Genomic DNA, 22,043 nt, shown 5'->3' with positions numbered 1-22,043 from the left:
GGCGACCGCGTTGAAAAATAGCGTTTTGTCGTTGGGAAGGTGCTCTACCGAAGAGGGATGTCGTGCTCTTTGTAGCTGTTGTAGTTTCCGCGGAAATTAAATAGGAGGCATTACTTTTGGAGCAGCCCGAGACGATTCCTCTTCACTCAGTGTGGCTCAGGCAAGCCAAAAGGTTGAACATCCACAACCTGTGCCATTGATAAAGATGATGAAGAGCTCCAGCCGGACCCCTGGGGGACACCGCTCATCAGCGCCTCCACCTGGACACACAGCTGCTGACCACAACCCTCTGGCTGCGACCTCCCAAGCGATTCCTTATCCACCAATAATCCATCCAGCTCTCAAATCCACACCTCTTCTACACAGAGATAAGGATGTGACCACGTCCAAGATCTCACACAAATCAGGGCAGATGACAGCAGTTGCCCTTCCCTTTGTCCATTGATGTCATCACTCCATCATAGAAGGCCACCAGGTGGGTCAGGCACAATCTGCCCTTGGTGATGCTGTGCTGGCTATCTCTGCTCATCCCTCATGTGTCTTAACATGCTTTCCAGGAGGATATGCTCCATGATCCAGCGCAGAGGTGAGGGTCACCAATGCGTAATACTATGGGTTCTCCTTTCTCCCTTTCTTAAAAATGGGAGTGAAGTTTCCCTTTTTCCAGTCACAGATTCATAGAATCACAGAATGGTTTGTGTTGGAAGGGACCTTTAAGCTCATGTAGTTCCAACTCCTGCTGTAGGCAGGGACACCTCCCTCTAGGCCAGGTTGATCGCAGCCCCATCCATCCTGGCTCTCCATGCTTCCATGCAGGCATCCGCAGCCTCGCAGGGCAGCCTGTTCAGTGTCTCACCACCCTCACAGTGAAGAATTTCTTCCTGATATCCAGTCTGAATCTGCCCTCTTCCAGATTAAATCCATTTTCCCTCGTCCTGTCGCTACCTGCCCTTACCACAAGTCCCTCCCCAGCTTTCCCGTAGGCCCTTCAGGGACTGGAAGGCTGCCATAAGGTCTCCTCAGAGCCTTCTCTTCTCCCCATCGCACAGCCCCAGCTCTCTCAGCCTGTTCCCGGAGGGGAGGCGCTCCGGCCCTCCGACCACCTTCGTGTTCCTCCTCTGCCCCTGCTCCAACGGCTCCACGTCCTTCTCGTGTTGGGGGCTCCAGAACCGGACGCAGCGCTGCAGGTGAGGTCTCAGGAGAGCAGAGCAGAGGGGCGGAATCACCTTCCTCACCCTGCTGGTCACGCTTCTATTGATGCCACCCAGGCCTTCCGGGCTGCGAGCACGCGCCGCCAGCTCGTGTCGAGTCTTCCGTCAACCGCCGGCCCCAAATCCTCCTCAGGGCTGCTCTCAAGCCGTTCTCCGCCCAGCCCGCATCTCTCCAGCCCGCCCAGGTCCCTCTGGACGGCATCCCTTCCCTCTGGCAGCCGCACCGCTCCGCTTGGTCTCACCTGCAGACTCGCTGAGGGCGCCCTCGGTCCCACTGCCCGTGCCGCCTGCACAGACGTGACACAGCAGTGCTTCCAAGCCCGACCCCCCAGGAACGCCTCTTGTCACTGGTCTCCACTTGGACACTGAGCCATTGGCAGCTCTCTGAATGAAACCATCCAGCCAATTCCTTATCCAGCAAGCAGTCTATCCATCAGATCCACTTTTATCCAGTGTCAAATGCTTTGCACAAGTCCAGGTAGATGACATCATTTGCTCATCCTCTATCCCCTGTAACTCCATCATAAAAGGCTACCAAGTTTGTCAGGCAGGACTTGCCCTTAGTGAAGCCATGCTCCACCAACCACCTCATCTTTATCTTCTACGTGCCTTAGAAGGGCCTTCAGGAGGATTCACTGATCTTTACTTACAGCGGGCAGATCTGCCTTCTCCAAGTTCTTCCCATTGCTTTCTGCAACTTGGGTAGTGTGGCTAGAGCCCTTGCCAGTGAAGACTGATGCAAAGAAGTCTTTGAGCACCTCAGCCTTCTCTATATCCTTTGTAACCAAGTCTCCAGTTTCCTTCTGGAGAGGGCTTACATCCTCCCTGACCTTCTTATCACTGATAAATCTGTAGAATTAATCACAGAATTGTAGGGGTAGGAAGGGACCTCCAGAGCTCATCGAGTCCAACCCCCTGCCAAAGCAGGTTCCCTACAGCAGGTCGCACAGGTCGGCATCCAGGCAGGTCTTGAACATCTCCAGAGAAGGAGACTCCACCACCTCCCTGGGCAGCCTGTTCCAGTGCTCCGTCACCTCACTGTAAAGAAGTTCCTTTGTGCATTTGTGCAGAACTTCCTTGCTCCCCTTTATGTCCTTGGCTAGATTTAATTCTGTCAGGGTTTTAGTTTTCCTGATCTGATTCCTGGCTGCTTGGACAACTTCCTTGTAGTCCTTCAGGTAACCTGATCCTGCTTCCACTCCCTATAGACTTTATTTTTGCGCTTAAGTGAGTCCAGAAGCATCTTGGTGATCCACAAAGGCCTTCTGGCATTCTTGCCGGCCTTTTCAGGATGATTTTAGAGGTCTTTTCCAACGTAAGCCATTCTATGGCTCCATGAAAACATGAGCTAAGTATCAACAAAGTCTTTTTGAATGGACTAAGGTTCTTCAGACAGCAAAACACCTGTCAGTTCACAATTTTTGAAAGCAAAGTGGATTTTTACAGCTACCATAGAAGACTGGAGACTTTTCATTACAAAGTATACACAAATTTAGTCTTGATAAACATTGCGGATAAAGAAGATTCGTAACGTAGTAAATAATGCTGACATGGTGATCACAAACAGTAATCCTGATCAACAAGCTAAGGTTGTTAAAATAAGCTATTTTAATAGACCAAACACCAAGTGACATCTCTATGACATCTCTGATGTCAGAGTTGGATGGGCCATGGGCCACATGATCTAATGATGGCAATCAGCCCACAGCAGGGGATTGGAACTATGACATCTCTGATGTCACAGACGCAGACCTGTGTTTCAGAAGGCAGTGGCTACAAAAAGGAGCAGGGATTGTAGCAGGCATGTAAGGCAATCTGCGGGCAGCAGAGCTAACCGGAGCCTGCAGCACAGACGTGGAGATGTATCAGTGCTTGGATCAGCAGAGAAGGGGAAAAAGAGCAAGTGCTGGAAATGAAACACAGCTTAAGTGAAAAATCTGAAATAAGACACAAATATTAAGCAGGGATGATAAGCACTCCCTCAAACAATTACTCAAGAACTGGCACCTTTGTAACCTCTTAAAACCAAGAAGGTGTGACTTTCTGTTAGATAACCTTTCCCGAACACAAATTACTGGGCTTGGAAAGGAAGGAATGTGGTGACATTTAATGATCAATGAGCACCAGGTGGTCAGAGAGGCTGGTTTAATATTTTCTGATCTTAACTTCTATGAAGTCATCTTTGATGTATGTTTGCAATAAATACCAGCAACCAAAGCATATCTCTGGTTCCTTTGCTTTGTGTTGATGGGAATTTTATTTAATCTATTTAAGAAACTGATTTGGATCAGCAAGTCCCACTTCTAGGAGGAAAGATCTGAATTGTCTTGGAGCTTTTTTTGCAGTCCTTACATGAGGGTTTTCCTGGAAGCTTCCCTACACAAAAGGAAGTTATTTGTTTGCAACTGTCACTGAAATTCAGCATTCTGATGAGGAAGCTGGAGGATGAAGGAGCACAACAGTGCTGTATCAGATCTGCTGCTACCCCTTCCCAAAGCAAGGCAGTTTCAGCAGCAAAGCACTCTGTAATATTTTACAGAAGTGTAAAATGACACCCTGATAAGCAGGTGTTTCAGTGCCATGCTGCACACCAACCTCCTCCTCTTGGCAGGAGAGAGGAGCTTTTCTTCCCTCTCTGATCCTCAGAGCTTTTTGGCAACTGCAAGATAAAGATTCTTACCAAAAGCAGACTCATTAACTTATCCGAGGAGGTTTTAGCCACCCCCTGTTCATACTGCAAAAGCAATAGGAATCTGGGTCAAGAAAAAGACAGGTTTGTAGGCATTTTCAGGGCAATGTTGTAACCCCAGAGGCTAACATGAGTGCAAGGAGACCTCACCCTTGGTGCTGGGTGGTGGAAAGGTCCCGGTCAGCTTGGCTTCTGTTCATTTTTCAAGCTTTACAGTAGCAGTAGATAAGGGGATTTGATCTTTGGGAGATCATTGCTCCCTCCAGGGCTTTAAGTTGAAGCAATGGCAGATACCCAACTCATTGATGCCTGGGGAAATGTTCACGGGGAAAAGAAGGGAACAGTAAACAAAGTTTTTGAATTGTCAAACAAGATAAAATTCCTGGCCAGGTACATCTGATGGGACTGGAGACGTTCGTAACCCACAAACTGGTATTCTTACTGTAACACCTTCACAAAGATCTTACAAAACTGTGTTTAGCACTGTCAGTCAATAGCACCAACACGAATGCATGGAGGAGAAGGACCTGGGGGTGCTGGTCAGTAGATGGTCAGCCGAACGTGAGCCAGCACTGTACCCAGGCGGCCAAGAAGACCAAGGCTTGTATCAGAACTAGTGTAGCCACACTGCCTTATGGAGCACATCCCTGGTGCTTCTTCAGTACATTCTGTGAACTTCCCACATAGAAACTGCTGTATGCGTTTTCCATAGATCATAAGGGCGGAAGGAAATACTGCAGTAAGAGAGCTTCTGTCAAGCACAGAACAAAACCAGACTGGCATTCCTATTTGAATAAAAAATACTCTCCTCTTAGTTATAAAGTTCCAATATTCCACCACTTTCAAATTTGCTAATCTATTTAACCACTACTCACACTTACTATTAAAAAACTATTTTTTATTTTCATTCTAAATTTGTCTAGCTTCATCTCCTGGTCAGTCTATGTATAAGCCTGCCTGTTAAAGCTCCCTGGATGATACTTCCTTTTCCCAGGATACACGTTTCTAAAACTATCCAATCATTCCAATATCGATGTATTAAATTGATTAAGCACATCACTTGAGCTGCTGGACTCAAGCTCTTTGAACTCAAGCTTGTGCATCTTCTAGTATCTCTTCCAAGGCCTTGAATTCTTTTCACTGACCTTTTCAACCTTTCCATCTTTTTGGTCCTGCAGTATCTGTCTGTTTGTGGGTGCTCTCATCAGTTTGCTGACCAGGACCTCTCCACCACCAAGGCTGACGTTATCTCCTTGCACTCATGTTAGTCCCTGGGGCTACAACATTGCCCTGAAAATGCATATCCAACCAATTATGTGCCATGACCTCCACTTTGGGAGTCATTTTTCTTAGCATTCTGTCCTTTTAATATTCTTCATTCCTCCAATAGTTTTCTAATATCATAGAAGCACTCAGATGAGAAGAAAGACCTCTAAGACCACCGAGTCCAACCCCAGCCCACCCCACCATGCCCACTGCCCACGTCCCTCAGTGCCACATCCCCACAGTTCTGGAACTGTGACCCCACCACCTCCCTGGGCAGCTGTGCCATTGCAGCTCTGCTCTTTATGAGAAGAAATGTCTCCTAATGCCCAACATGAACCTCCCCTGCTGCAATTTAAGGGCATAACCTCTCATCCTACTACTAGATACCAGGGAGAAGACACCAACCCTCACCTCACTGCCTAGCAGTGATTTTATACTTTTCCTCCTGGCCATTAAAACATGAATTAAATACACAGAGGCCAGGTCTGCAGGACCTTGTTTCAAACCAAGCACTTATTCAGGAATCTTCCTGCCCAGTTACATCAAGGACAACTAGCTCAGCACTTGGTTTTCAATTGGTTATGTATCTGTTGATGATTGTTTTCCAAATGGTGCAGCGCTCATTCTAAGTGCATTACTTCAACAGTACCACTTCACTAATCACAACTAATCTGATCAAGAAGATACAAACTGAGTCTGACCACATTAGGTTTGCCAAAAGCCCATGTATGCTGATTGGCACCAGTTAGGTTTCTATTTACTGGTCAACAAATTAGCTTCTTTACTGCTCCATTAGTTTATTTGCCATCAAAGTCATGCTGGTAAACTCAACGTGTCAGAAACTGCCCTGTGCAATTCCAATCTCTCTCCCTCCTTGGAAAAAGAAAGAACAGGCATTTTCCTCCTGCACTCTGGGAACTTTGTCCAAGACATCAACAACCAGCAGCAAGTTTTCAAATTAAGGAATTCTGCACCTATTTCAGTTGGGACTGAAATCACTGAAGGTGAAATTCCAGCTCCTTTTGGATTACCTCCGAAAGGGACCAACAGCACACTGCACAACTGCTCACAGCCAAACCACAGCCTGGAAACTGCTCTGGAAACTCTCATCAGCACTGACCAGTTTTATTATTTTAAGGCAGCAACAGGACAATTTCATTCTGTTCTGTATTACCTGTACTAACAACGTATGCCCATTTCTCTGTCCCCTCAGCAATCCTTTTTTTCAAGTCCTTCTCCCATACTGCACAACTCACAGTTTGCATTCCTTCTACCAATCTTTTCTTGTTCCCTGGAGCAGTGCAGCTTTCTTCTCGCCACCCTTCCAAAGCTTTCCTGCAGGGTGACACCTGGCCAAGTGTTCTTAGACAGCTCCTAGTTATTAATATCTTTATGTTCGCATTATTTACTCGGCTGACATTGATTCCAGCTTTGTGAGACAGACTGCTAAGTGCTGTTAGATGCTGGTGTGCACCTCATTTACATGCAAGAACTGTAATCAGGTCATGATCACTTGCACCTAAATAATGACTCATTGTAGCCCTGAGCAATTTCTCTTTGTAAGCTGAATGCTAGCAAAGAATTCACCCTGGATATGTCCCTTTTCATGCTTAAAAACTCTTTCCTCTATTTTTATTTTCTATTCCTTTTAAGAAATTCCCACGGCATCACTCATACAGAAAACCCAAAAACCAGAACCACCACTGTAATCACTTTCATGCACTGCACTTCTGGAACTGCATATTCTTTTATTTCCTTTAGAAGCACTATATGTTGCACACTCTGAACTGTGAATGCTGGTGAGCTCCAGCCAGGCAGCAGCACGGACAATCTTAAGAGAAAAATGTGAACAGATTCAGGATGATTCACCATTCAAGAAAATTTATCACCACAGAATCCTTTTCTATGAGTCTGAGCAGGACCTCACAACAGAAAATCCACATTTAAAGCTTAATGACAAACTGCACAGCATCCAAACCACAACACAGAGGTAGGCAGTCTAATTCTGGGGACAACAAGCAGCCTTGTCCTTGTACATCCAATAAGCCTTTCATTAAGGAGAGCTCGGAACTGAACAGTAGCATGACAGACTTTTTCTTTTATTATTTATGAGTTGAATTACACAGCGAACATTAGAATGATGATATTCCATTGCATCACATCCAACTCCACTCAGTGCATAGGACTGGAGAAAGTACAACTGTTGGGAAATATTCCGTGATAAAAAAACAATCACATGGCTAATTACAGATTGGTAAAGCTCAAAACTACGTTTTTAAGGAGTTCAGCACTGCAACTATTTTTTCAGATCAAGTTATGGATCTTCCATGCTTGATACAAAAGAAAATCACACCACGCTTATTCTCACTGCTCCACCTTCCTGGTACCTCGACGAGCCACCCTCCAGCTTTCTCTTACTGAAAGGAGTGCATAAACAGCCCATAAAAATCATCCAGCACCAGGAAAGGTCACAGCAGCACATGCTCATGTTGAACTGTCAGCAGTTCTAAGACATTCAGATTTGAGTCATTTGGTTTTCCAGTCGGATATTGTGACAACAGACAGCAGTTCAAGAAGAACCTAATATTTACAACAACACCCAAAGGAAAACAGACAAGCATCAACTCTGCTTACTCTCAGAACTGCAAATTGCTGAATACTCCTGAACACAGGAATCCTCCATTTTATACAAATTATATCCCTTTGCTCCTCTTTCCTCCCTCTTCTCCGTACCACATGCTTAAATTTATCCACGTGAGAAGACTGCAACTTTTCCCAAAGTCCTACAGATATTAAAATCATAGAATCATAGAATCACAGAATGGCCTGGGTTGCAAAGGCCCACAGTGCTCATCCAGTTCCAACCCCCTGCTGTGTGCAGGTCACCAACCAGCAGACCAGGCTGCCCAGAGCCACATCCAGCCTGGCCTTGAATGCCTGCAGGGATGGGGCATCCACAGCCTCCTTGGGCAACCTGTTCCACTGCCTCACCACCCTCTGGGGGAAAAACTTCCTCCTAACATCCAACCTAACCCTCCCCTGTCTCAGTCTATAACCATTCCCCCTTGTCCTATCACTATCCACCCTTGTAAAGAGAAGTTAAAATAGATTTATTTGGGTGCTCAGTTTATTAAAAATAGAATGTGCCAGAATTTGAGGATTTTCTGAACTTTTACTCTCCCTGGCAAATCAGGGAGGCAGACTGACTTGAGGTGGGTTCAAACGAACACCAGTACAATGGTATTCTACCAAAATCACTCCATCAGTTTGACTTTATAATTCCAACCCAAGGCCTCTTTCCAAAGCCCCACACAACCACACAGCCTTAGATTCATATCGTTGATTATTCTATATTGCTGATTAAGTGGAAGCCCGATTACAACAACAGATACTCACACTATATGTGCAAGATCAAGTGGCTTTTCTGGCTGCTCAGGAAACACGGGACGAGGTGGTTCTCTGCTTGGTACACAGCCAAGTGATTTACTGATTGCATGGCTCAGCTTCTTCGCAGGCGATTTCTGGTTTGGAAAAGAAGTGACCAAAATGAGACCACTGTTACAAAGAGCAGGGAAATGTGAGCAATCAGATAACAGAGAAACACGAAAAAGAGAGTTTTCGGAAACATTCATTTCTGCTACACCACACCGAGGAATTGTAGAATCATACGATCGTTGAGTTGGAAGGAACCTCTAAAGGTCATCTATGAGTACTGAAACTGCACAGATGAGCAAGATGGGTTTTGTTGGCTTTTTTTTTGGGGGGGGCTGGTGGTTTGGTAGTTGCTTTTTTTTTTTTCTTTTTTAGTGTTACAATACTGAAAAATGAAAGTAGTTTAACAAAAATATGTAACTTCAAGAAATACAATGCTCAGTGTTTGTGTCAGAGCGGAGAACCAGTGCAGGGATTTCCCACCTGCTCTGACAAGGACCTTCTGGACACAGGTGTTGTATTCTGGGGAAGGGCAAGGGAAGAAATAAAGACCTGATGCAGGAGGAGGTCCATCACCTATCTTAAAATGCTGTTCACTCCTCAAGTTTACGATTTGGAGGCCAAAAAATTCTTTTTTCAGAAGTAACCCACCAAGTGCTGTGTTTCTGATCCAACTCCCCACACAGATGCTGCAACCTTGTGGCTGATTGCTAGTCCCTCTCAGTTCCTATCTCTGTAAGATGCTCCAGTGGGAAATTTGGTTCAATTCTGAATGCACTTTTAATCATAGAATCAATAAAGCTGGAAAAGACATGTAAGATCAAGAACAACTGTTAACCCAGCCCACCATGCCCACGTCCCTCAGTGCCACATCCCCACGGCTCTGGAACACCTCCAGGGACGGTGACCCTGGGCAGCTGTGCCACTGCTGTGCTGCTCTTTCAAAGCAGAAATTGTTCCTAATATCCAACCTGAAATCACAATTCAACTTCACACTGATTTAAAGAGAAGGCAAGGCCACCCAGTACCGGGGTACACACACACTTACAGTTAACATGAATGAGTGCCTGGCAATTAATGACAATTACTAACAACGGATTACACAGTTAATAATTACCAATCAGTGAGCTTCTTCATTTCTGGGCCTCTTGGCTTTAGCAAAATACAACAAGCAATGAAGGTTTTTAGAGTAGGGAATGTGCGTGTGAGAATGTTGTTCCCTCTGTGCTTAGGCGGCTTGTAGCAGATCACAACTCATTTTAAGTGAAACACTCAAATAATTGGAAAATAACGGAAGATAAAAATTCCTTTCAAATTAGAAAAGAAATACGAGTTGGGTGCCCCTAAGAATACATTCGGACTTCTGGTTCTTAACTGAAGTTTTATTACCTTCTCCCATTCTCTTACAATTCAAGTTGGAGCGAAGTGAGAACTGTGAGAGGCACAACTGGAGGCTGCCTGTTGGAACTCGTGATGAATGTTGGTTTGGAAACAAAACCACAGAAACGTAGAATCACTAAGGTTGAAAGAGACCTCCAAGATCAACAAGGCCAACCATCACCACCACACCCACTGAAATTTCTTATGGTAATTTCTTCCTGTTAGTACAGGAGGATTCCTCTGGTGGACAAAGCGGCTTTGGAGGCAGCTGAGAAGGGCCACCTGCCTCTTCAGTGTGCAGCTCTGGGCTCTGCAGACAGATCTGAGCCCCATCCAAGCACTAATGCAAAACTGCTTGGCTGGATGTACAGATTCTTATGGCTGAAGTGCACAGCACTCTCGCCACAGAGGGCTCTACAGAGGAGCAGCTGCCTTTAATTATTTTGAAAACTAATGAAAAATCACAATTCATGCTTTATGTTATTTCCTACCAAACCCACAGTGAAATTCAAATGATCATCTTTCATTTTGCTATCACATGCAACGATAGTAAAAAATTCTGGGTTTCCTGAATTCACCCTACATGTTGAAAATTCCCACATACACTTATCTCTAGATGTTCTCTGCTTCTAGTCTCGGTGCATTTCTTTCCTTTCCCTTTATCGTGTTCATCTTCTGGTTTCTGCACAGACCATCTATCTCACAGTGCCTTTTCTGTGACCTCTCTGCAGCACTTTAGCCTATTTTAAAAGTGTTTTTCCACTGTGGTAACAGACATTACATCCTGTCGTGCTACACCACCATTTATATTGTCGAGCAAACGCGGTGCTGCCTAGAATGCAGAAATAGAGCAACTTCACTTCATGAAAATGATAGAGGAGAGATAATTTCCATCGATTCCAACTTTTGAATGATGATTCTCAGTGTGGCTGAGAGTGAAAAAGGCAGAGCATGCCAAAGAAGCACTTCACTGGCAAATGCACCTGGTAGGGATAGCTGGTTTCTCTGAGAAATAGCATTTTATTTTGTTTCCCAATGAGCTGAGTTCTACTTTTCTGTCTCTTTGACATCTTCATTAAGCATCTTTGAATCACAGAATCATTAAGGTTGAAGAAGACCTCTAAGGTCCCCAAGTCCAACCTCAGCCCACCCCACCTTGCCCCCCGTGGGCACCCTCCCCCCCCCTCAGTGCCACATCCCCACGGTTCTGGAACACCTCCAGGGTTGGTGACCCCACCACCTCCCAGGGCAGCTGTGCCAATGGATCACCACATCCCTTTCAGGGAACAAGTTCTTCCTAATACCCAGCCTTGCACTCCCCACCTCCTAGAAAAGCAAACAGAAGCCCTGCAGTCCCACGATCCTCTCCTCTACCACTGACACCACCACAAGCTCCCCCAGTAACACTGTCCATTTGCCCATCTCTAGCACCACCAAAGTTTCACCATCGTCTTCCCCAGCTGTTCCTTCTTGACTTCAATCTATATTTGTAAATAGCTGGGAGCAAACTATGTTTCATGAACTATTTGCAACTTCCCATCACACTGGGATCTCAGTCATGTCCAGCTGGGCAGTTGGACACGCCACTGTGGTATCCCAGCCTCCAGGTTCCACACATCCTACAGTCCAATTTATGCTCTTCAGGTTTAAATGGAAACACAGCCTGCGTGCCTTTAATTTCAAATACTTTCAGCCATCACCCATTTCCTAGGGGCCCAAGGCAATTCCTCTACACTCAGTGCAGCCCCAAGCAAGCCAAAAGGTCGGATATCTATGGTTTAAGGAACCAAGGAGGCTTTTCAATAGCTACATTTCAGTGTCTGGTTGCTGAACATCTCAGAGGTCCCCTTCTTTTCAGAATGGTTACTTAAGATGTACAGTTCTGGGTTTCCTGCCCTCTGAACACCTCTGAAGTTCCCCATCTGAAGTGGACAACTGAATTACGGATAAACCAACTATCAGCTCCAGCACTGTTTCTCTAACACCACTTACAACACTACGTTTTAGATTATTTGAACATTTTTTTTCCAGTTCAAGGACTGAGCAGAGCAGGTAAATAATATCAAACCCTTCTTTCTGCAGGCACAGCACTCACATGGCTGGCCTCAGGCTTTGTGCTGCTCTGGCAGGAAGCAGCAAAACCATACTCTTCAGTGTCACAGGCCTGAAGGTGGAGATTGTGAAGGGAGGTTTTTTCTTCTCCCCTGTTGGGCTCACAAGCCCTGCACTGTGCTGTGCCCTCAGTTAGTACTGTGTCCCCTCAGCCCCTGAGGACAGAATGGGACAAGCTCCAGATGTTGTATTCCTTTAAGGCAGTCTAAGTGGAAAATTAAACGAACTAGAAATATAGGAGAAGCAATTTTGCAAACAAAATCTTATTAACAACTACTTACAATATTGCTAAACCATAACCTTGTAGATAACAGGGTCTGCTTGTTATTCTCCATTTGATTAGTGCTCACTGCAATGGTTTCCCAATGGAAGTCAAGATTTTATCCCTATTGACACAGAACATTTGCTGGGCTTATTGATAAGCCTTCCAAAGCCACTCATTGAAGGGTGCTTACAACTAACAAAGCATTATTATCTATAGAAGATCAAGGAGTGGATCCTCCTGGAAGAGATGTTAAGCACACATGAGGTGAAGAGGTGATCAGAGAGGCAGCACAGCTTCACCAAGAGCAGACTGTCCCTGACCCATCTGGTGGCCTTCTGTGATGGAGTGATGGCACTGGTGGACAAAGGAAGGACAACTGTTGTTGTCTGCCTGGACTTGTGTGAAGCCTTGGGCATGGTCCCCCACCACTTCCTGTCTCCACGTTGGAGAGATGTGAGTTCGAAGGCTGGACTTTTTGGTGGATAAAGAATTGGTTGGAAGGTCACAGCCTTGTAGTTAACGGCTTTATGTCCAGATGGAGGCAGTGATGAGACGAGACCCCCAGGGGTTGTTCATCTTGGGTCTGGTGCACTTCAACAGCTTTATCAGTATCAAGGACAGTGGGATCAACTGTACTTTAAGTGAGTTTGTTGATGGCACCAAGCTGAGTGGTGCAGTTGACACGAGAGAAAGGGGAGATGCCATCCAGAGGGATCTGGACAGGCTCGAAAAGGGGGCACCTCATGAGGTCTAACAAGGCCAAGTGCAGGATGTTGCACTTGGGCCACTCAATCCTACATTTGAGAACAGACTGGGAGAACACATTGAGAGCAGCCCTGCAGAGAAGGACTTGGGGGTCCTGGCGGGTGAAAAACTGGATATGAGCCAACAGTGTGCACTTGTAGCCTGGAATGCCAACAGCAGCCTGGGCTGCATCCACAGAGGGGTGGGAGTGGGGCAGGGAGGGGACTGTGCTCCTCTACTCTGCCCTTATGAAGCCCCACCTGCACTACCATGTCCAAGCCTATGGCCCCACACAGATAGATAAATAGATGTGTAGATAGAAAATAATGGGAGATATTGCTCCTTTTCTAAAAGATCCCCCTTCTGTACTCATTTTACAGGGGGCTTCTAAGCCTGTGGTGGCATTTTATGCATCACTGAACTTTTTAGTATATTCAGAATGCTTTGTTGCTTAAGAACCAACCAGTTGAAAAAAAGCCACAGTAAATCATTGGAAAGGTTCAGAAATACGTTTCTAGAGACAGAACAAGAAATATTGTTTTAGATTACAGGAACATAAATGCTTGTTATGATTGCCTTACTGTTTATGAAATGCCCTGAATTTCATAGAATCATAGAATCATAGAATCACCAAGGTTGGAAAAGACCTAAAAGATCACCCAGTCCAACCGTTCACCTATTCCCAATAGCTCCTACTAAACCATGTCCCTCAACACAACATCCAGTCTTCCTTGAACACCCCCAGGGTCGGTGACTCCACCACCTCCCTGGGCAGTCCGTTCCAGTGCCTGACCACCCTTTCTGAAAAGTAATACTTCCTAATGTCCAGCCTGAATCTCCCCTGCCGTAGCTTGAAGCCATTCCCCCTGGTCCTATCACTAATGACACGAGAGAAGAGGCCGACCCCCAGCTCACTACAACCTCCCTTCAGGAAGTTATAGAGAGCAATGAGGTCTCCCCTGAGCCTCCTCTTCTCCAGGCTGAACATTCCCAGCTTCTTCAGCCTCTCCTCATATGGCCTGTGTTCCAGACCCCTCACCAGCTTTGTTGCCCTCCTTTGAACACGTTCCAGGGCCTCAATATCTTTCTTGCAGTGAGGGGCCCAAAACTGGACACAGTACTCGAGGTGCGGCCTCACCAGTGCTGAATACAAGGGAACAATCACCTCTCTGCTCCTGCTTGCAACACTGTTTCTGATGCAAGCCAGGATGCCATTGGCCTTCTTGGCCACCTGGGCACACTGTCGGCTCATATTCAGCCGAGCATCAGTCAATACCCCCAGGTCCATTTCCTCTACGCAGTCCTCCAGCCACACCGCCCCAAGCCTGTAGCGTCGCCTGGGGTTGTTGTGGCCGAAGTGCAGGACCCAGCATTTGGCCTTGTTGAAACTCATCCCATTGGCTTCAGCCCAGCTCTCCAGCCTGTCCAGATCCCTCTGTAGGGCCTCGCTACCCCCAGGCAGATCCACACTTCCAGCCAATTTGGTGTCATCTGCAAACTTACTGAGGGTGCACTCGATGCCCTCATCGAGGTCATCAATAAAGATATTGAAGAGGACAGGCCCCAGCACCGACCCCTGGGGAACACCACTCACAACTGGTCGCCAGCTGGATTTGACTCCATTTACCACCACTCTCTGTGCCCGGCCCTCCAACCAGCTCCTTACCCAGCCAAGAGTGTATCCATCCAAGCCTCTGGATGCCAGCTTTCCCCACTTTGTCCTTGATTTCTACCTTCTGTCTTTGTTTTACCTGTAAGTAATCTTCAGCCTGTTGATTGAAACTTGCTTTGATTTGGATTCTGACTGTACCAAACTCCTCCTACCTTTTATTCCTTTAGCTCATGTCCCCCCATACCTTTATATTTGTTCCACCTAATCCTCCTACAAACACAGCATATGTACACAAGAATGTCTTTTAAAAATGTTTCTTCCATTTCAGCTGCTACTGCAATTTCTTACTAAGACAAGCTAACTCTTGTTTCTGAACAATAAAACAACATTTTCTGCTGCTAAAATTCCTTTCCTTCTACAGATTTCTGAGCAAATTGCCTTTAAGTATTGAAATCTTTTTAGATGATAGCTTAACTGCTGCCTGGTACTAAGCCCCAGCTTTCTATATTAAACAGTCATACCATAATGATACTTTTTCATGGAGATAATTGCTAATTATAATCCAATCATCATCTGATCTCTTTGAAAAAGTAAAAAAATAAGACTTAAGTTTTTGGCCAAAAAATCAGTTTTTCTATCTATAATTGTCTATTATTACGCTAGGTGTGATTATCATATAGTCCTTTTCTTTTAAAGAAATACTGTGTTTAAAGATGCCACTTGGATACAGGTCCTTCCTGAGACTGCTTTACCTTTCTGAGGAGGAAAAGAATTGCAAACTCTAAGACTTGTTAAGCTAGAATAGAAGGAAAGTAATAATAGTAATAATAATATATGTAAAAAGTAGAACTGTGGTGAAGAGGGGACAAAAACAATGTGTTAGGGATTTGAAAAGGGCTGCATTGCGTGCTTTAAACACTGGTGAATAGAATGACAACAATTGATAAAAGAATAACATTATTTATAACAAAAATAATGCGATTTACCTATTTGCACACTTGGACTATTTGAAAACCTTTAACAGTCCTACTGTGCAGTTCTGTTATAAAAACAACTTCAGCGTTCAGAATAAATCAGTACAGAAGAGGCTGTGTCTCCAAGACAAAGAAAGGCAAGTTACCCAAGAGGAATGCTCCTTCATCTGGTGCTGGTTGCTGTGAGGCCCGCTGGCATGGCCACGCCAAAAGCAGTTTTGGCAGAGCTGGTAGTTGTGGCACTGTTGGCACCGGTACCGGAAGCCCATCATGCTCTCACAGCGGCAATAGGAACACTCCACAGGATGGAAGACTTGGCGAAGACGCGGAGGGAAACAGAAAAAATGAAAATAAGCAAACCTTAAGAAAACTGCAATCATTACATTTCGTGAAAGCTTCCAAGAAAAACCAAACAAACCACAACCCAGGTTCTCGATCACTGAAAGAAATTATTACTGCATCCACGCCATGGCTTCTGAGCCCAGAAGAGATTGTTTTGGAAGAATAACGACATATCTGAGTTGATAACATATCAGCACCATCCAACAAGTTCAATATTTCTTCTCTAGCCTTTTCCCCCTTCAGATTTCCTCAGAACCAGAAAGCTCAATGCAAATCCAACAACAGAGAGAACATGAGTGGACAGGGAAAGCAATAGCGTCATATTCATACAATCATAGAATCATTAAAGCTGGAAAAAACAAAGGTCATCAAGTCCAACCCCAACCCATTCCCACCATGTTCCCAGATAGAATGATAGAATCATGAATATTGAAAAAGACCCCTAAAAAAGGTTCACAAAGGTTGACTTCTGCCTAAGCGACCTGAGCGAGCCAAGAGCTTCTCACTCAAATTCAGAGCACTGTATTCTGCTCTAAAGCCTCTTGCTAGACGACACTTCCCATAGACCAGGGGTTTCCCCAGCTAGACAGTGCAGAAATGCTACCCAAATTGAGGATGGGTTTGCCCAAGTTGTTGAAAACATCAAGGTAATAACTACAGGGAAGAGCACTTGAGCATTAACCTGGACAGCAATATCACAAGCCAAGACTCAGGTGGATGATGCTCTTACTGCTACACGGAAACACCACCTAAAGAAAATGATGTGTACAAGACAGTCAGCTTCAGTGATACAAATGCCCATTGGAAATGGAAGCTCCTGTAGAGGAACTGCTACCTTTTGAATATCTTTATTCAAAAGGCAGAGAAAGCAATGAAAAGCAAGTTCTACATTTATTTCAAATATAAGAAAAGAACTGGTTGGAAAAAAATAAAAAAAGATGACAAGCAACCTTAAGTTAACACAGCAACAATAACTTTCTACATCTTAGGAAATGGAGAACATGATCTCAGTGACTTCAGTAAATTCACATGAGAATCAGTAAGCATACTACAAGAAGACACAACAGGAAAAGTGAGTTCAGAGAACTGTCAGTTCCTTAAAGAAACAATGCTAAAGAAACAAGTATAAATATCTCTGGGCAGAGGAACGAGCAGACTGTTGTAAAAAAAGCAACTTGACTAAAATGATGAGCTCAATAACTTCAAATTCAAAAAGAAGCCTACAGAAGTAAAAACAGGAACAAATAATCAATGACAGCTGAAGGAATAATGTAGTATCCCAAGACAAAGACAGACATGAAAGAATGAGAGAAAGTTAGCAAGCGATTTAAAAGAGGTATCACAAAATTTGTGATTAGTTCTGATCCTCAAGAAAAGATGAAATTATACATATGTAACCACGGCCTTCTCATGTTATTTAAACTGGTAGAGTACTTGAACAAATACTAAAGGAGCTTAAGCACCTGAAGAACGTGAGCCATGAACAACATTCCCCAACTCAACTTTGTGTCTTTCCATGCCAGGCTAATTGCCCTTGAAACCAGAACGAGGGCATTAAATCTCACCAATTTCCCATGTTACTTCAGTAATTCTTCCAAAACTGGCAGGCCGTGATATTTGCCTAACAGAGGGAAATACCCAGTAGATGAAAGGACTGTAACTGTGATGTGAATTTCATTGGGAAAAGACCAGAAAATTATCAAAAGAAAATGATCAAACAAGCAGGGCTCCAAAAGGCTTTATTCCAGGTCAAGTATTGCTCACTGTTTTCATGAAAATATTGAAAAACTGACAAAATGCCCAACTTGGGGCATCACGTTTCAACAAACAAGATCTAGGAGGCAGCTTAGCTAAGAGGGGACTGTGAGAAGGCACCAAACACGCAAGAGGTACTTACAAAAATACCAATGCATTCTGCAGAGCCAGCGGCCAAAACCCAGGGACCTGAGGATTTAAACTGCAGTAAGAAAAATCCATGCTAGAATACTAGGAAAAACTTTCTCACCCTAAGAATATTTAACACTGATCTCAGCCCAGCTTCTCATCCACACCGACGCTGAAACCTTTGGACTGAACATTTTACGCAGCAGCAGGGCAGATCTCTTGAGAACTTTGAATGTATGCAAAGTTTGCCTTTGGAAAGGGAAATAGATGATGTCATGGGCTCCCACAGCTTTTTGGTATCCACCTCCAAGAACCCTTTGTCCATGGAGAGTTTCTGTCTCCTGCTGGGACCAGACATGGGGCCACTGCCTTAACATGGAGCTCTGAACCAAAGAATCAAAAACTTGAAGCCGATGCACTTGACTGAAGGAATGCAGTAGCAGCATTCTGATGAAATAAACACCAGACAAAATTACAGTGGTGACAGGGTTCTGAGCATACTGCATACATGATGAGGAAAAAGACTGAAACAGTCATTGTCAGAGATCGTGAGGTCTTCCTTACCTGGTTACCGCCAAGTGCTACAGCACAATCAGATGCAGATGCTTTTTTTCCAACTTTTGGGAATATGTCAATGTGCCAATAAAATATGGTGTTGAAGACTTTAGTTCTGTCCTGTTCAGACTGTCTTCCATGTTTCTGTCCATACGAATCCGTTCCAGGCTGAGGCTGCCACGAAGAGGTGCACTGATGATGTTTCTAACACCACTGACACTCCTGACTCCACATCGTGCTTGAACCACAAGGACCTCATTCCATCCCATTCTTCCTCTCCATTCTGCCTCTGAAACATTCACTGGTGTCATTGCTTATGCTTTATTTTCCCTGCCTCAGTGAAGAACAAGTTCTTGCTATTGATACTTCCTCTCAGGAGGTGTCCCTTTACTCAAAGTTTCCAGTCACGTATGGGAAGGGGGAGTTTTAAGCTTCTTACTACTTCTCACTGCTTCCAAGACTTCAGTCGTTCCCTTTCCTGGTTGTCAGTGCTCCAAATTCAAGATTCCTCCTGGGTCCTTTTTGACAGACAACCCGCTCCTTCCTTCCTCCACTGGACCTGATGGTCTCAGATGTCTTTTCCAACCTAAAGGATACTGTGATTCTTGCCAGCAGACCCTCTGAGACATCACAAAACTCACCTCACCCTCTCCCAGCTGTGTCCTCTTCTTCCAACCCTGCCAGCCTCCAAAATTCTTCTCCTCTAATTAATTCTCAGCAGCAGACCATTTTGGCCATCAGTGTATAAAACTGCCACGAGCAATCATCCAGTCAGTATTCAAATCTCTCTTTTCATTCACATTTCTTCTCTGATCTGGACATATTAAATTCTTCCAAGTGAAAATGAGATGTGACCATTCTCCTCCTCCTTTTCTTTCTTCCCCTGTCTCAAAGACATCTCTCATTTGCTCTCTTCTACAAAACTGCAATTTACTCAAAGATCTTGTGCCATCTTGTGATTTACCTGAGACGCCTCTATTTTTTCAGTGGTCTGCTTTTCTGACTCCCCAGTATATCAAAATATATGTAGGAGTGGTGCTGCAGTGGCACAGCTGCCCAGGGAGGTGGTGGGGAAACCAAACCTGCAGGTATTCCAGAACTGTGGGGATGTGGCACTGAGGATCACAGTCAGTGGATGCGGTGGGATGGGTTGGGCTTGGTTATTTTGGAAGTCTTTTCCAACCACAATGGTTGGAATATATTGGATTAGGTTTTCAGATTATAAGGACACGCTAATTTGTCCATATTTTCTTCTCTAACTCCTGGAGAACAGGACATAAATCCCTCTGCCTCATTACCAAGAAGCCATTCCTGACAAAATCCCTCATTACTGTTTCCCACCCAAATGGGAAATGTTATTCCATCATCAGTCTTTGAGCTGCAACCCCCAAATCCCTGCCTTGAAATCTCCATTAGCTGCCCTCCTTTGTGCATCCACCTTTTATCTTACGCTTTCACTGCTAATGCCAAAACCACTGCTCTGTGTGAACAATGTATTTCCCACTGGGACATATGATAAAGGCTTCCAAAATACAGTAGTAATATACACGTTAGATTACTTAAAATGAAATAATGAGGAAAAGTTTTAGAGTAATTGTGGATCTGCATTTCAGATATATTATTTCAAATTATATATTATTTCAAATTACTGTAAATGTAAAGATACATCAGACAGGTAAGATACATGCAGACTGGAGACTGGTCTGGAACTGAGAAGCATAGCAAAGTTGTCTACATAGAGATGACAGAGTATTTCCATGGGAAGGATACCAAGAACAAAACACAGACAGAAATAAGAAGGAGAAAAGAACAGAGCCTTTATAAAAGTGCGTAGGAGTAATCGACAAAGATGTGAAAAAAAAATAGCAGCTAAAGGAAAACGAAAATATGAGAACTTTAAAATACAAGAAAAGAAATCAAAGAGGAGATAATGAAAGTAGAAAGCTAAAGCAGGATGCAGATGAAGTAATATTTTTGTGTAAGAGTGTTGCAGGGAAGACCTGGAAAAACGCACTGTTCAAAAACTCTGGCTAAGACAGAATTAGTGTTGGAAGAGAAATGCTTTGAAGAACTTGCCATGACTATAAATACAAACCTTTATTTAAACATCTGTCTTTATACTACTCTTTTTCATCTGGTACTAATAGCTACATCTGTAAGCTGACATATTGCTACATGACTGTGCTTTGTCCTAGTGGACCCAGGCCAGGAATACTGATGTGCACATCCAGAACATCTAAATTCTAGTACTCCAAAGCAAAAGACTTACCAATGATGATGTTAGCTATGAGATAAAAATGTAATCATCTGCTTAATTAACCACAAAAATCCTACTGCTCTGAGCTCATGCAAAAGTAGCCCAAAAAACATGACCAGTGTATAACACGTATGTCAAGCTCCAGGTTCCAACTCCAGTGTTTTATTTTTCCATGGAAACTATTCTGATGAGCGGAAAGAGAAGACTTGAAGTCTTCCAGCAGATTAACATCCTCAGCTCAGCCCAATGGAGAGAGGTCTGCTCAAGCAGCAGTTCAACACAGGAACCCAAACGTTTCTGTCGATTAAACAAGGAACTTGACCTCCTGACTCAATTAAGTTGTGAATACACCCAAATTGGTTCTGCACTCCTCTGCTGGAACTCAGTTTTCCTGTAGAAAGAGCTACTAAGTATTAAAAACATAATTTCTGGCAATTATAATGAAGAATTCCCATGCTATATTAGATATATCAAATCAAAACAGAATCAAAGCATCCAAACAGAATGTGAATCACCTTCCAAGGTAAGTTCTGACAAGTTACCAGGCATGCACAGACGTATCCTGAGTAGTATGGATGGAAGAGGAGGGAAGACTTGTAAAGAGAAGACAAGGCACTGGCAAAATCTAGGGGCAGGAGAGAGGGCGTTGGTTGGTTGGGGTTCACTTGGTTGGTTTGTCTTCTTCCTCTCCTGAGTTTTATAGAACTCTACCAAAAACTAGCTGGGAAAAACCTGTGAAATTAAAGTCTGAGTGTGAGCTATGAGAGGAATGATAAAAGTTCTCAAGCTTTGCCAAACCCTTTAATAAAGCCTTCCCTTTGGATCTGCTTTCCACCTGACCCTGCAGATCAGATGGGCTCCTTGCACGGGATCAGCAGCTTCAGATGGACTGCGTCAGTCTGGCACGTGCCAAGCAGCAGGCTGTGAAGGATGGCCTTTGGCAGAAATCTGCATTGCACAGGAAAGCTTGGGGACCAGCAGGAGGAAAGACCGAAAAGTATTATAGAATTTTTATCCAGGAAAGAAGCGATGGGTTTAAAACCTCCTGGAATATTACTTCTTTCTGAAATGTGCTTCTGCATGTTCATCATTGGTACGTGTAAGTGACATTATGCCCCTCAGAGGAGGATCAGACCAAAATGAAAGCATGGAGTTGCCACTGGAACTCCTTTGCCTCCCTTAGGATATTTCTGAGGGGTTTTGTGGGACATCTGCAAGCTCATGGAAAGCTTTCTTAATGGAAATGAGAATTCCCAGGAGCCTGGGGAAGCACAGAGGCACGTCTGGCATATTTTCCCAGGAAATCACCTTCTTCTTTGC

General features: G+C 44.4%; 1 protein-coding gene across 15 annotated transcripts in view; it reads right to left on the bottom strand.

The window, feature by feature from the left end:
• DTNB (dystrobrevin beta) overlaps positions 1–22,043 on the bottom strand; it is a 141,129-nt gene that overhangs the window by 81,955 nt on the left and 37,131 nt on the right. For all 15 annotated transcript variants that reach the window (XM_042809495.1, XM_042809504.1, XM_042809486.1 and 12 more), the window contains 2 exons: positions 15,832–15,998; positions 8,563–8,687 (listed from right to left, as the gene is read on the bottom strand). In XM_042809495.1, coding sequence (XP_042665429.1) covers positions 8,563–8,687; positions 15,832–15,998 — 292 coding nt within the window. The remainder of the gene's footprint in view (positions 1–8,562; positions 8,688–15,831; positions 15,999–22,043) is intronic.

The sequence above is a fragment of the Centrocercus urophasianus genome, unplaced genomic scaffold, assembly GCF_019232065.1.
Source record: "Centrocercus urophasianus isolate 14NV4802_14NV808 unplaced genomic scaffold, USGS_Curo_1.0 seq_10, whole genome shotgun sequence".
Taxonomy (NCBI): domain Eukaryota; kingdom Metazoa; phylum Chordata; class Aves; order Galliformes; family Phasianidae; genus Centrocercus; species Centrocercus urophasianus.
This window is presented reverse-complemented; position numbering and strand designations above follow the sequence as displayed.